The following is a 16690-nucleotide window of genomic DNA, read 5'->3' as shown; positions in this document are numbered from 1 at the left end:
GCAATTCTTAACTCCACTAAAGCAAAAAATGGACCATTCCATCTTGATATCAGGCTTTTAAAATACATTAACATCTAATATGCAAAGCTCAGATTTGCATTCGCAACCATTCAGTGGCAGAGGAACACCATTGTGTCTATATGTAGCAGCTCTCCAAAAAAGGCAAATAACAGAAATGTCTTCTTGAGAGAACTCTAAGTCATGGTAAAATATCTGGTTTCCTAAAGAGAGAAGGCAAGTCTTTCAATTTGTCAGCAAGGACCACTCAGTGCCATAAAAGGGACAGAGGCTCTCAAACTAGCATTTATTTGTGGGTGAGTATTCAGAAGCGTATGGCTGTCCAATTTGCAACCGTGTCACCACGTATAGGTTATCTAACAAAATATTTTCTTTTCAACAGCAGATTTTCCTTCCTGACCCCACAGCTTCAGCCCAGTTCAATTTCAGGCATGCTTCCCAAGCTCATCTGACAAATTGATAGAAGTGTCAGGCACCGGTGCTCTCAGAGTCCTTCGTCATTGTAAACAGGGGAAAGGGGCTTGAGGATGCTGTGGGCGTTGCTCTCCACCAATGGCCGCCAGCTCACCTCACCCGTCAGCAGCAGGTCCTCCCCGTTCAGCGCGTCCAGGTGCTGCACCTGCAAGGACAGGGCATTAGTGAAAGGTGTCCCACCACCCATTCAAGTTCAAGAGCTATGCAAACACATTGCTTTCCAGAAAGAAAGCAGAACAGGGAGGTTTTAGCATACGTTGCCGTTTGTGTGAGGTAGACCTCAAAAAATAATTTATGACTGCTTAAACGTCATAGAAAGGCTACAAGATAAGTATCTGCAGATCCACTGGAGTTAACTGCATAAGGTCTTCTACTAACACCTTAGCAAATGCTTCCTCTGAGAGTTTAGCAACAGGACAAAGAAGAGCCACACCAAGCTAACATGAGTCATTTTATCTTCCCGGCAGTTACATCAGATTACACACTGCTAGTACCCATCATCTACCTGGAGTGCTCTCATAAAAGTGGTTTCACACAGTCCAAGGCTTTTCACTATAGACAAAAAGCCTGACCAGCAGGGAACGCCTGAGATTTATATTCTAAAAGCACATGAGCTGGAGGAGATGAACATGGAATGAACACTCATTCTCACAATACAAGAAATACTTGGGATCAAATAAAATTTTAACATGCAATGTAAGCAAAATAAAAAATCCCCTTATCACACAACATAGGGTTAACTTGCTGCCACAGGACACTGTAAAGGGGTGGGTGGGTGGGGAGAGAGTCGAGGAGGATGGAGAAGGGAGGAAAAAAAAAACAACTAAGAAAGCCCATCAAGGGTCAGTAAAAGACAAAAACACCAGCTCTGGCTCAGGAAGTCTGTGAAAGCAGATTGCCAGGAGAGTTGACCAGGGAAATAGTACACGTGCTTGCCCTGTTACTATATTCTTTTCTGGCATCCACTAATAGCCGCTGTTAAAGACAGGATCAGCAAGAAATTGTGAGAAAGGCCTTGTACACAATGCTTACTGAAACAAAAGATATTTGACAAGGAGTTTCTCAACAGAGGAAACAATACACCAGTGGCCACAGAGCGTCAGACCAAAGAACCACCCACAGTACCCTGTTTCTGACAGCCATCAACAGCAGACTCCCCAGGAGGACTTAAGTACAATGCATGCATACAATTGTTATTTTCCTTGTTTATTTTCTCTCCCTCTCAAAATCTGTTAGCTCAAGGATTTTGAGCCTGAAGTGGTTGTTTTGGATTTAATAGCCCTGGACAGACTTCTATTCTATAAAACTTGCCAGTGTGCAGCTGTGCATTCCAAACAACCTGTGGCAACGTTTTGTCCCCACGCTCTGTCAGTGATCAGCCTTTCCTTGTTCACCTTTCGTATGCCTTCAAGATTTCCCAGAGCTGTCTCATATTCTTTCTCAGCTGTTTTTTCAGGCAGGGGACCCTACTCATTGCTAGTAAAGGAGCTGTTTCATGACATCCTTACTGCTCTTCTCTGAGCCTTCTTCAGTTCAGTTTTTATCTTGATAGTCAGAACCCAAACCATACACGTTATTCAAGATCACAAGGGTACCATGGATTTAAAAAGTAGCATGACAACACTATTTTATTCTCTATTCCTTCCTTAGTAGTTCCGAGCATTTGTTTTACTTTTTTTAAACACTACAGAGTGCTGAGCTGACATTTTGATAATACACTTATAATCTCAAGGGCTCATTCCTGTGTGGTCACAGCCAACTTAGAGCTCTTCACTATAGATGTAAAGCTGGGACTGTTTTTCTCAAGTGCACTACTTCAGAGCTGTCTGCAGGAATGACCTGCCTTCACAGAAGCTGTGCTGATTTTTCCCCAATGTGACACATTTATCTCTGATCACTGTTTCCTATTCAACTGCTGATACCTTCTGTCCTATCCTTTTCTTGAATATACAGAAGTGCAACAAATTCCCCACTTGGCAGCAAATTGTCCCAAATTACAGTTTTATGTGTTTGCTCCCTGACCATCTTCAGTTTTAAACTCTCCTACAGCCTCGGTGATGTTAACCATCAGCAACCTTAAGCATTAAATTGTCTGTCCCTCCTGAGAAGTTCTCCAGCACTCCAGAAGTGTCCTCAGTCCCTTACAAAGTACAGCCCTTTACTTCCCATACCCTTTTCTCAGACACACACTGAAATACTGTGTTTCCAAATCTCTATCTGGTTCTGAATATAGCATTGGGAACACTAGAGAATGCTGTTGTGGAGGTTCTAGTCTTCAATTCCCTGTCCAACAGCCTACACTCTTCCTCTACAATCTTCCTCATCCGTTTTCTGTCTGGTAGCCACCTGGACTACATCCCACCAACATTTACTAGAAACCTGATTCACAAACCCCCGAAGGGTTTAGAGGACAAACACTACTTAATATTTTTTCCTCCAGGTAATAACTGAAAACCAAAAATCATTCTGGAAAATAAAACCTTTTACTTCTTTCCCACAAAGATCTTTGGGAGACTTTCAAGCTCTGTGTGTTATTTCATTATGAAGCGGATCCCAACTTTGCAACATCGATTATAATTCTACAAGTTGCAGCCCACTTCTGACGTTTTGTCGAGCCCCTCCACAGCATAGGTCCAGAAAAAGATGAGCTGGGTTGCTTTCAATATTCCGTGAATTTCTCTGCAGCCATTTTTTAAACTACAATACATACCAGCCCGTTTTTATATTTTTACCTTTTTCTCCTTAAAAATTATCACTGAATATAAAAATCAGTTATATTTATGAGGAGATCTGAGCTACACTGCATGCAAGCAATAAATATTGTAATATTCTAAACAAGAGAATGAAGAGAAGTAACACTATGAGCTGTAATGTACCTGTTTGCGCACATATTCTACAAGTAACTCCAGGTGCCGAGGGTCGTCACAGCTCCTGTTAAAAAGGTTTCTCCAAAGAGCTGCTGCCAGAACATGATCATCAGACAAGATTCCCTAAAGGAAGTACAGAAGGGAATTAAAAACTGCATGTGAAGAGGGTCTGGACACAAGACAACCACGTTACTCGGCAACTGACAATATTAGCAGTCTCAAAGCCCGCAGCTGCTATGGACTGTGCATATGAACAGGTATTAACATCCCTGTTTCCCAGAATGGAAAAACAACCCTGGCCTTAAATTAATTTACAAAGCAGCCTGGAACAAATATTCTGGCAAGTTAATTTGGAAAAAGTCTGGCTCAGGGTATTCCTAATAGGGGAGCCAATAATTGCATTTCTATGTTAAGAGATCTTTACCATAAAAATTTTGGCCTTAGAGAGAAGACAGAACCACCTCACAGAATTCTGTGAAGCCCATGACACTTGGAAAAAAAAAATTAAAGGATATTTAATACAATTTTGCAGAAATGTAGTCAGGACTTTGCTATTTTGCTTTGCTTTTCTATTTCTCACTCTAAATGAGAAATAGAGAAGTCATCATCAAGAACTATCTACATTTTTCCAATTAAATCTAATATTAAAATTTGGCTTATACAAGAATCACATCCATGAGTGCTTTTTGTCTAAATTCTTTCCCGTTTTTATTGTCCTTTTAGATTATGTGGTATTATCACCAGTCTCATAACAAGGCAAGAGAGGACTTTAAAATATTCCGTTAAAAATAAAAAAGGTCAACATTTGTCTGTAATTTAACTAGACACTTTGTTTCTAAAAAGAGTGTCAACAAAAATGAGGAGGGGAAAAAAAAAAAATAGGCAGACACATTCTGGCTCTACTTAGAACTAGATTAAAGACTTGCATGCATAACACTGTCCGTAACTCTATGAAGTTTACATTTACAAGATATTAATAATGCAAATCACCGTGCAAAACACAGTATCACCATGTGAATAAGAGCATCTGAAGAGCAACACCCACTAGAGCAAAAAACATAACTACTAAAAGAGATTATGTAATTGGATTTTCTTCTTGAAAGTCCTGCAGACGCTTGTGCAGAGCAGTGTTTTTGCCTCCCATATTATTAGATACTTCCTGTAAATATCCTCTCGCATAAATTCCCTATAAATACTCTCTTTGTTTTCAAAGTATAGCTGAGTACAATGGGATTGAGAGGGAGAAAATTATTTATTGATGGTCAAGCAGTGATGGTGAAGCAGTACAAAGGACACCCCTCCTTCCATGTCCCATGGTTTAAATCAATATGCTGTGTGCTTCCTTTTTTCTTAACGCACTTTAATTCAAGGCATAAGATGATCGCAATAACTAAGATGCCTGCATCCATAACGTAACATTTCTCCAAAGGTATGTGTGGCAAATGTTTTACCTATCTGGAGTATTCTGCATTCATGAATTAGATGGTCTATTTGTTCTTGCACATGCTCTGAAAAAAATCCTTCTTACCTCATCATATCCAAATAGAGCTGCATAGAAATTTTCTACCATACTTCTCAAATCTTCCTTCAGAACAACTGAATTGATCTGAAAAATAAACCAGAAAACCATCTTTATAGGCTCTAAAGAGGAGGTGATGAGAAAATATTATCAGTTGCACTGAGTAGGGAAAGAAGAAACAGTGCCTTGGCCCACATAGGTCAGGATTTGGCTGTAAGTAACCATGTTAGTGCAGCCAAACATTTTAGAACAACATGCAATAAAGCTCTGTTAATTCTGTACAAAAATGAAAGTCAGCATAACGCAGAACATATGAACGGCAGAAAAATCCTCAGCCAACAGCACTGACATATAGTTACATGAGTGCAGAGAAAATGCAGCTGGGGAAAGAGTGAAGGCAAGGCTGTCCTTTCAGTGGCAGCATAGGCTAAGATAATGAAAACTCCTCTGTATTTTAACCATTAAGCAGATTTTCCAGACCATGATTCATTCACACAGGTCTTTCAGAATCTCAGAGGTTTTTCAACATTTTTTTCTAAAGCATACACATGCTGTTACAGTAAAAGTACTGTAGCGCTAAAGACAGAGGCACCATCCCTATCACTACTCCTAACTTACTTGTCAATATTGACTCTCTCATTCAGGAATTGCATGAATTCTGCTTCTACAGCACCTCACTAGCAGCTCAGACTTAGTAGTTTTTGAGTATGACTATATTTCTTTCAGAGTTTGTGATGATCCAGCTACTTCCCCCTATACTGTAAGCTTGACTCAGTCCAAGTTCCACACTGACTTTTAACTAAATTTAACAGTTGCTTAAATATTTGCTGGTTTGGCCTAAGCCACTGACTGGCTTGCAGAACTGACCCTATGTGAGCTTAAGATGGAACCAAAAGAGAGCAACTGCTAAGTCAAGAGTGATGGCTGAAGTACCTCATGTGCATCTCCCTCATATGAGCTGTCTATTCCTTTTGCCTGTACTTCTTTCCTTTATCAACAAAAGGATTCAATAAACAGCTCCTCTCCTGAGGGCTAAGCAGTTGGTAAAGCTGCTGCTTTGTATTGGCTCTCATGAGAGATCAGAAATACTAAGCATTTCTCAGCGCTTGTCAGGCCACCCCTGGAGCGCTGTGTCCAGTTCTGGTTCTCGCTATACAAAAAGGACGTGGACAGGCTGGAAGGGGTCCAGAGAAGGGCCACCAGGATGATCAGAGGACTGGGAAGCTGCCATACCAGGATAGGCTGGGAGAGCTGGGTTTGTTCAGCCTTGAGAAAAAGAGGCTCAGAGGGGATCTCATCCCCACGTACCAGTACTTGAGGGGTAGCAACAAAGAAGATGGAGACTCCCTTTTTACACGGAGCCCCATGGAGAGGACAAGGGGGATGGACACAAGTTGCTCTTGGGGAGATTCCGATGGGACACCAGAGGGAAATCTTTCACACTGAGGACAGTCACCGTTGGAATAATCTCCCCAGGGAAGGGGTTGGCTCGGCCACGTTGGACACCTTTAAGAGTCACCTGGACAGGGTGCTGGGCCATCTTGTCTAGACTGGGCTCTTCCCAGAAAGGTTGGACTAGATGATCCCTGAGGTCCCTTCCAACCTGGCATTCTGTGTGTGATTCTGTGATTTTCTACAGATCTTTCATACAACCAAGGATAATTATCTTCATACTTGCACGCTAGCAGAACACTTATGTATGAGACTGCATCTGGGAGACAGGTTTTACAAAAAAGCAGCGGCAAACAGGAATACAGGGTAGGACATCAGTTCTACTGTGGAATAAGCACTGCTGCCTTTGATGTACACCTTATCACAAGGCTAAAGAAAAGCGGTGAAAACTCACGTCTGAAATCTTAATACTTACGACAGTGCAAACCACATGTCCTGAATATTTTCTTAGTATACTTAAGAGTACTCACCTTGGTAATTATGCAACAGCTTTTCTATCAAAATATTAATTAGTTTTTGCCAGTCTAGCAAACCTCCAGTTCAAATAGTCGTCTTTTTTCATCTGTTGATTTTTATAGAAATGCATATAATGCAAACACAAGGAAAATTCCTTTTATGTCAGTTAGTCATATTTTTCCATTAATATAAACTATTAAAATTAATGCAGATATTTTATAGGCTATCAAGATTTGGAGACTGGTTATTACTGAATGTTTAAAAAAAAGAACTAAACATAAGAAATCAGAGAGTTAAATGATGACTGCAACTTCTATAATGACTTAATTAAATTTTTATTGAGTGCATAAACTATGATGTCATTTCTACCCAACCATGCTCAAACTTTCTATAGATGTCAGATATCGTGGTTTTTCTCAATAGAACATACTTCTAAATAAGCTGCACTTCTACAGCTCTAATAAGGGGGAGCAGGTCTCATGTAACACACTCAATAAATTATCCTTCCATTTTAAACAAACAAATTCCATGAGTTATTATATATTTGCCACGCACTTTTTATGACATAATAAAAATGTTACCTCAAGGATTACTTAACACATACTACAAATGTTACAGCAGGCAACTGCAAGGGGCAAAGAAAACAAATAGTCCCATTACAGAGACAAGTCCTGGACTATACATCCCTAGGGAAGCAGCTTTCTATACTAAAAACAAAGAACAGCAACTTTAAGTTAGCAAGAAATAGATTGATGAAGGAGATACCAAGTTAAACAAACATGCCAATAAATACATCTTAAAAGACAAACAGTTTAAAATATAAAATATTACTTTGGGGGATGGAGCGGTGTATTAGGCAATAAAATTACATTTAAAGGAATATTGCCATTTCTAAAGAATACAACCAGCATGGGTTAAGTATAAACACTGTAAGAAAAAAATCCACCTTTACAAACCAAGAAAAATTAGTAAATCCAAATCAGTCTTTGTTGGAAATGCTTCCTCTTTTCAAGCTTGTGCATGTTCTTACCACTGGCAATTTTCATGATCTGGTTGGTCATGATTCTGCTGACATGGTTTATTGTTAAGGAGAAAAACTGCTAGACAATTCCAAGTGAGTAATTACTAACAAAAATTAAAAGATCAGTAACATCTGGAGCTCTTCTAGGGACTTAGCCCCTTTGCCTCCTTTGGAACAACCCATTGTGCAGAGCTGTCACCAGAATAAATTTATATACCATTGCCTAAATTGACACACAGAACTGTATTAGTTCAAAACAAGGAATCCATTTTTGGTACATCTCTCAGATTTACAAGACACACAATAAAAAGAAACGTACAGCTAACGTATCTTCCTACTACATGTCACAACTTTCCATTGAAAGACGCCATCATCCCACATTCTGCCTGCAAGATGACTACAGCATACAACTACTGCATTTTCATTGTTGTACTGCAGTAAGAAACCTCATCTTCAGCCTCCACAAGTTCAATACGTATCACTCAACAGCCAACTGGTGAGGCTTACTGCTATATCAGACAATTTACAACATCAAGTCTCAGTTATGGTTTTGTATTCTAACAAAATTTCTAGGGAAGTAAAAGCACACTGCTTTATTGTATATGCTGGACACGTATGAACATATGTTATGTATGGGCACAGTGTTTAAAGTGAAAGCTGCTACAGGATCAGTCCATATTAATGTCTTCTGTTGGATCTAGAGCGTTCCTTCATAATGAATCTCCTCCTCACCCCCACTAACCACGCTTTGGTTTACACTGCAGAGAAGTCTCAGCACACAGACTGGAAGATACTCTCTAATACGCTCTACCTGCTAAGAGGCATTCAGCCCACACGACCAGCCTAGAACCAGCACAAGGTAAAGATAATCCCTGTGGAGCAGGGATGCTGGATCATCAACTGTTTCACTCGACAAACGTCTTCCCGTCAGGCCACACTAAACGCTAGTGTAGACGTAGCTATGATGCCCACAGGCTACACTATCTGAAAGCACTTTGAGAAGAGTTTCTTTTCTTTTACAGCTTTTGCCAGTCTGTGTTGCACCCTTCAGCTACTTTAACGCATTAATCCATCCATAGACTGTAAAGCCAGAAGGGACACTTCTAACTGTACCTTGTACAAGTGCTAGTCATTGAATATCATGCAGCAGTTCCTCTCTTTAAGCCATAAGTTATGGCTGAACTAGATTTTTTTTATGAAGAGATTTCAGCCAGAAGAAATTATTAGATCACAGTACCTGACCCTCTGCATATCACAGAACATTACGTTTCCCTGAGTTCCCTCTGTACAAAGCTCAGTAAGTTTTGTTTGGCTAAAGCATATCATCCTCCCAGTTGAACATGTGTATCTCATTTCATATTCCAATTTTCTGGCTCAAGTTTCCACCCACTCATTCTCATTATACCATTCCTGCTAGCATAAAAAGCCTCTTCTGTAAAATGTAGTTGCTCCTGTAACCTGTACACAGTAGATGTGTCAGCACACTCATCTTTACAAACTAAGATTAGGCTCTTTAAGGTAATGTTTACACTAGATGCACTGATAGGCTACTACATTAGCGCAATCCTGGAGTGGTCAAAGTTGTAATAGCAAAGTAGTGTTTTATGCTGATACAGTAAAAATTAATCCATCTCTTGTGTAAAACAAGTTACACAGGTATGAGTACACTTTTGTTGTTATGGCTGAGTATACTCTGGGGACTCCTGTTAGCCACACTGCCGTAAACATCAATCGACCCCTGTTGGCACTTCTGATTACTGGAGCATTCAGTATTGGCAGGAGTTCACGAAGGAGATACAGGACAAATCTTTCATGATAAAAAAATGTCACTCCTCAAACATTTAGACTTTTTAATGCACCTTCTCTCAAGTTGCATTTAGAAGGAATGACTTTATGTTACATTAGTTATAAATAATATATAACCACATATAGTTATATATGGACTTCTTAAGTGTTTGCTGCCCTTTTAATAAATGCACATGACATTAAATGGGAAAACCTGCACACAGCCCTTTTATTTCCTCCAATAACATAACTATTACTTGTAGGACTGTAATTTTGAGAATTACTGAGCCTGTAGCTAGGATCAAAAAGATTAAATTAATAAAACAGATTAAAAATGTCTCTAGCAAGGGGCCAAAAAGGCCAGTTCCTTCAGGCAATCTCACATAGTTGTGAAATGCCAAAGATATTGCAGGAATTATTTTTCCAATCTTCATTTTTTTATTAACTACTCTGTTACTTTGCAAACAAGCTTACTGGCCTGTAATTAGCTACAGCTGTGAGCACCCATATACTTTAAAATATTAACTTTTCTGACGAATTCTCTAATTTTCTAATTAAAAGTAATTTTGTAATGCACCTTGGTAGATTGTTAACTTCAGAGAATAGTCTTTAAAGCCTTCTTCAATGTTCAGTGACAACCTACTTCAATACTGTATTAACCTGGACAAAAGCTACATGTTAGATCGTATTAGAACTAGTTCCTGCCAAAATCTCCGATCCATAAAAACAACACGTTAATGGAAAATTACTTTTGCACGCTCTGCTACCTTCGTAACAATTGCATAACCATCAATAACACTCCTTAGAGCAAGTTTATTTCAAGCAGACATAAAAAAGTTATACATTACCTACATATTTCAGCAAAACCAGATGGTCACACCTAGCTGTCTAGGATCAAGAAAATAAGGTATGTTTCTATCTTGCACTCTATTAATTTCAAAACTCTGCCATGGTAACAGCTAAAGATGGGGAATAGATCACACTACAAACCTAACTGTATTACGGGGTCTTACTCAGAATTCCTTTTCCTCTGTAGCACGTGGCTGGCAGAGCACATGGACAACCTCTCAGGAGAAAGATCAGGGAAAAGAGGTCAAACTGCTGTGTCCTCTGCCCAGTTGTGCTGATTCTCTGTAAGGTGAGCAGCTGCAAAGGGTTTTTTCTGTGCTGCCTCTTTTAAAAAAACTACTTGCTAAAAGCCTAAAACTGACCACGAACATGTTTCTGAACACACCAGAATCAAGAATTCAGTCTGATAAACTGAAAGGAAGTTACATAACCAAGTTTAAAAGAGTCACTTGGAAAAGACAGTAGTAAAGGTCAATAAATAACTTAAGGTAGATATTCACCATGAGGACTTACAGAGATCTTGTAAAACCTGGTCTCTTTACTGACACAAGCCTCATTAACTGTCAGAAAAAGTCACACGCAAGAAACACTGTCCTGGATCAGACCAAGGGGCCGCCTAAAATGGCATCTTGCCTTCAGCAGTAGCCAGATACAACGAGAAAAGAAAGAAGACTACAGCTGATATATGATCCCTCCAAGTATTCTCCCAACCAGTTTCAGCTCAGGACAATTCTTAACCCCTGACACCTGTTTATACAGTAACCTTCAAGAGTCTTTATGTCAAGGAACTTGTCCAGTAAACTTTCTGCATCCACAACATGCTTCAGCAAGAAGTGCTGATCTACTGCCCGTGATGAGAAACACCACCTCTTGCTTCTTCTGAAGCTGGCTCCTGCTAGTTCCATCTGGTGGGCCAGTTTTTTCACTGGATGAGACAGTGAATACACATTGCTTCATCACCTCCTCATGGCACTCAGAATTCTGAAAGTCCGTCATATTCCATGTGATATGATCTTCCCATAGAAAGAGACTTAAGATAACTTAATAAAAGTCAAGAGCAACAAAACCCCAGGGATCATAAAATACTAAACTAAATGAAATTTATTAGATAACATGTAATAGGGCTGCAGAGCCATGAAAGGTGGCATCCATTTTGAGAAGTATTTCAGCAGAACCAGGTAAGTATAAATTAATAGAAAATAAAATAAAATAACAACAATAAATTAAAATAACAATCACAGATAATTATGACCAGTAATATTCAGTGCTGATAAAAGTACTGGTAGCAGGTGTTAAAAAAAATTTTAACACAATGTGCACACACTTAGCAGCTACAATTCTGGAAATGGATCTTAAAGAGATATTGTGGAGAAATCTAAAAAAAAATCAGTTCATCAATTCAATAGTGAAGCAAGACAAATTTTAGGAATTATTATGAAAGGAATATGGAACAAAGAGGAGCGCTGTTCTCCCATAAATCCATAGCGTGCCCACATAAAAAATGCTGCATGTATTTATTATCTTTTCATCTCAGTACCTATCTAAAAGAAACAGAAAACAGAAAAGACCAAGGTGATTACACATATGAGGAAACACTAGTTATATTCAGAAAGAAATGAGGAGGAAGATGATGGAGAGGCAAAATAATGAGTGGTATTGAGCAGGTAAACACAGAATTACCGTTCACTATTTCTCATAAAAAGATGTTGAAAAGAAGCTGAAGAAATGGCCAAATAATACTTTAAAAATAAAACAGAAGTACTTTCTCATGCAGAACAATTAAGTGGCAGAAGTCATTGCCACTGGACGTTGAAGAGCAAAAAATAACAAATGGGTAAAAAAGGGACTGCACATTTATAGAGATTTCTGTTGGTAAATACTAAATATGATGGTCCCCATGCAAAACTCATATTACTCAGTGGATGCTGAGAGAATATACAAAAAAACCAAACCTGATACATAGTTCTGTTTCTTATACTTTTCCCCAAACACCTCTGGTCATTGCTAGAAAAGTACACTGAATCTGACGTAAGAATGACTTCTGAGTATGTTCAGTTTTGTAGCTCTTCTGTCTGTGTATCTCCTCCTGCCCTGACTTGCAGCAAGACAACCACAGCTGCATGATGTATCCAGATGATCATGGATACCAGTCATCAGGTGACTTTGCTGTTTTTATAAGAATTTCACCTGAAATATGCTAGTGCAATTAAAAAAAATTGCTACCGTTACCACAGCTTTTAGTAACCTCATGGGAAGAGGAAACATTTTTTGTAGAAATAAGAGCAAGGATGATCCTGCTCATACCAAACAGGTCATCCTCCCCTAGGGGAAAAAATAATAAAAACCCCCATTCTTTCTCCAAGAATTTGGGACCAGAACAAGCTTCTATTGGACAGGAACAGCAAGTCACCCATCTCCTCTCCAAAAAAACAAGCTACATCTCCTCTCCTAATAACTCTCCACAAAAAAAGTCTATTTACTTTCAAAATGGAGTGACAGTTGGTAGACTCCATACAATTAGTAAGCAATTAACAAGCTTAATCCTTGATGCTAACACCTTTATGATGCTACAACCTTTATGCAGTGATTGAGGCCAGAACAAATGCGAATACTCACTCTTACTATCTCACTCTGAAATTAATTTTTGTAGTGCCTAGCAGACCGGCTTATTCGTGTTTGCTCCATCAGACTTGCCACTATTTCCTAGCACAGCCCTGTTCACATACAAACTGTTTGACATTCTCCCATCAGTTCAGCATTCGGGTAAAATTCTAATTTGAAGTCACATTGCTTTCACCTTCTACCAATATTCTGCACCTTCTGGTTTCAATCATAAGCTGAGAAAAACCTGATTTCCCCAAGCACTCCTCCCTCCCCAGGGCTTCAAACACATGCATGCCACAGAACAGTTAACAGTTAAATATTTTCTTGCCAATATTTTAAGAGTGCAGAAGGTTCCAAATTGCTGGTAAAATAAACAATGCCAGACTGTGAAAACTCCTGCCTGCCATACACTCTGATGTTAACAAGAGTTTCTTTATTACTGTAACCTTTCAGAAGCGAACAAAAATTATTTCTCTACCCTAGTTCTGCCCTCAAGTAAAAGGCAAAGAAAGAAAGCGAACCATGAAAAAGCTGCACAGTAACATACTGAGTTTTCCATCTTACTTCTGTATTTCATTCAGACTTGATGCTGCTGGGAATAAACAAACTTCCAGAAGATCCTGAAAGTGTGGGTAAGGATTTTAAGAAGCCAAAGATTTCCTCACACAGTTTCCTGAATAACGCAGATTAAACCTACATATGGGCCATCTTCCCTCTTGCAAGTACCTAATGAAATAGCAAATACAAAAGGGCAAATTTAGGGTGCTCTCAATGAGCCATTATTTTCAAGCTCCTTGGTACATACCTCTGTCCTCTGGGGCTTTAGCCATGGACTTCAACTACAGGGTCTCTGCCATTTCCTCACTTTTAAAAAACAAAGTATTCAAATAGCATCTACAAATACAAGACACTGCTACACCTTTAGTACAAAGGAGACAAATTACTACATAGTAAAACCACCGGTCATTCACAGGCCTGCCAGCCTTCTGTTCCCTTCCAAATGTATTTGGAGTTACAGAATCCATGCCCAAGCCATCTGAAAACCAATTCAGATCAGTGTTTCTCATTTCACATATTACCAACCCTGTATTGACCCCATCTTCCATACACGATATCCATACCAGTAGCTGAATCTCCCTTTTTATGTGCAGTCATTCTTGTGGCCACAAGGCCATCTGACTAACTTGAAAATCAACATGATGTATGTTTTCCTAGCAACAAATAGATCTCTGAGATCAGATAGGCTGGTATTTTGGTCAAATCTTTTAACCTTTTGCCCTCTGAATATGGAAACAACATTCAAGTTCCTACAGAAGTGTAATGATAATTAACTAGTTATTATCAATAGAGATACAACAAGTGCTGTGTAGGACCAGAAGCAGACAAGGAAGACAACAACTGAGGACAGACAAGGGAATAGAAAGAATCTGTTGATATTCCTAAACCAGAGTGGAAAACAGAAAAAAACATCAGTTTGCCTAGATGTGTACAAAATGCCATTACTAAAACAGTAAAAGAAATCAAAGAAGCAAGCAAGCATAAAAGCGAGCACTGGAATTATTGAATGTATTGCATTTGCACTTCCTGATCATTATAATTTATTCTACTGTGGGAGCTGTTAGCAACAGCAGTCAAAAATAAGGGCTTCATAGAGCTGCCTTTTTTATAAATGGATAAAATGGGCCAGGGAAGTCAGAAAACAAAGTAACGAAGTCAGCTGAGTTCCAACAGGAAAATACAAACATTTGCAGACCACTTCCCTAGCCAGGCTACAAGGCACTGTAGTATGTACATTGTAAATACGAAGACATTGTGTCTGCAGCAGAATTTAAGGCCGGCCTTTGAAGGAGTACAACAGTTGAAGTGGCACAGAACTGCTTGCACGAGAAACTGACACTGCCTGCCAGCCTGCTCCCCCGCTACATACCACAGGCTATTGAAGCAGAACAACCCACTAGTGGAGACAGCCAGGAGATATCATGCCATAGCAAGCAACAGGCCACAGAGATGATCCTTGCAGCAGGTTTCAGAAGACGTATGAGTAACATCTAGGTCAGAGAGAAAAATATGAGGCATGCAGATACTAGCGGAGAAAAGCACTGTTGATGGCAAATACGGAACGGGGGTTTAGGATGGGAAAGCAAGTGTTCAGATAAAGAAAGAAAGGAATTGAAGAAGAAAAGAAAGATCTGGAGTTGAAAGAAGCAAAGTCTCAAAGACGCTTCAACATGCAAGGGTGGATTTGAAGCAAGCAGACAAGAGGCCAGACCCCGAGCTTCCATTATGGACCTCTGCAACAGGAGGTTGCTTGATGAGCATGTTGAATACAGGCAGCATGTGACCATCAATATGCCAGGGATGGAGAGCAGGCACAGCTGGTACTGATTAAGAGGATCAGTTGAACATGAAGGAACACAAGGGAAGGGAGAAAGGTTTTGGTGCCAGTCTGACATACAGAAGGGGGTTCTGCAAGGAAACAAAGATAATTAACAAGAGAGGTAGAGAGAGAAACTAATATCTCTACAAGGTAAGAAGTAGGAAGAGAGAAGCATGTGACATACTGACAGGGTAAGCGTGAAAACAGGTGCATACCCTGAAAAGGGCATCAGATACAACCGCTAGGGAATTCAGGCATTAGAGTAACACAAAAATGACTAAGGACAAGGAGGGGAAAAATATTCAGAATGGGTGTGATGAATTAAGACCTCAAGCAATTACCTATGTACTGCAAGTAAATGCCTGGAAACAGTAATACAGTCAGCATACCACAGAGCACAGGAACCAATGGGGAAGTAAATTTTCACTGCACCTGACAAAACGAAAGTGTCAAGCAAGGAAAAGCAACCAGAGAGAAGGACCGTGCTCCTCTAACAGGATAGCAGGACTGAAAAGAACAAGACCAATTACCACAGTTATATTTGTATAACCTCAGTGAAGATCTTACTAGCCTGAATGCATTGGCTGTCACAGGAAATAAGAGAGAAGAATTTCTCTTGCACAGTGTGCCTCTTCCTCTCCTGGAAACAATCACTGTAGGCTGTAAAGCTGCACTCATGTTTTCGTCTTGGAAACAAAGCAATAAAACAAAGTTACTAATCCTCCCCCAAAATAAGGTTAGACAAGAGATCCCAAGTACCAAACAGACCTCACTTGTCTTCACAGGGCACAGATGGCACAAGTCCAGAATTTGTGCAAAATACAGCACTTCAGCCACTCCTTAGTTTAGCCAGAATTAGCATTCTGAAGCATTCAGCAGAAGCTGGATGTGAACAGAAAAAAAATCAACCTCTCCTTGTCAGCAGCAATTACCAAACACCCTCTGGTACCTGCAGCTAGAGCCTCCTGATACAGGAGGAAGGGAACAGTCAGAGACACTACAGAAGGTGGCAGTGACAAATGGTGAGCAGGGAGAGCCAACACCGTCTGCATACTGTCTTAATCAAAGCCACAACGCATGGAGTGTGTAAGACTGAGACAAAGAAGGCATTTAGTACCTCAGCCTTTTCCTCATCCTCAGTTGCAATGTCCCCCTCCCCATCCAATAGAGGATGGAGATTCTCTATGATTCTCTCATTGTTAAGATATTACTAAAAACATTTTCTGTTAACCTGGCCACTGCTGTAAGGGATAAGTTCTAGCTGGGCT

The 16690-nt window shown here is 39.7% G+C and overlaps 1 protein-coding gene across 1 annotated transcript in view; it reads right to left on the bottom strand.

The window, feature by feature from the left end:
• Positions 1–290: 290 nt before the first annotated feature.
• The window catches only part of LOC104040980 (ubiquinol-cytochrome-c reductase complex assembly factor 1), a 44922-nt gene continuing 28522 nt past the window's right edge, over positions 291–16690 (bottom strand). The window contains exons 8-10 of the mRNA XM_064465126.1: positions 4888–4965; positions 3369–3482; positions 291–637 (exon numbers count right to left, since the gene is read on the bottom strand). Of these exons, the coding sequence (XP_064321196.1) occupies positions 503–637; positions 3369–3482; positions 4888–4965 (327 nt within the window). The 3' untranslated portion in view covers positions 291–502. The remainder of the gene's footprint in view (positions 638–3368; positions 3483–4887; positions 4966–16690) is intronic.

Source organism: Phalacrocorax carbo, chromosome 14 (assembly GCF_963921805.1).
Source record: "Phalacrocorax carbo chromosome 14, bPhaCar2.1, whole genome shotgun sequence".
NCBI lineage: Eukaryota > Metazoa > Chordata > Aves > Suliformes > Phalacrocoracidae > Phalacrocorax > Phalacrocorax carbo.
This window is presented reverse-complemented; position numbering and strand designations above follow the sequence as displayed.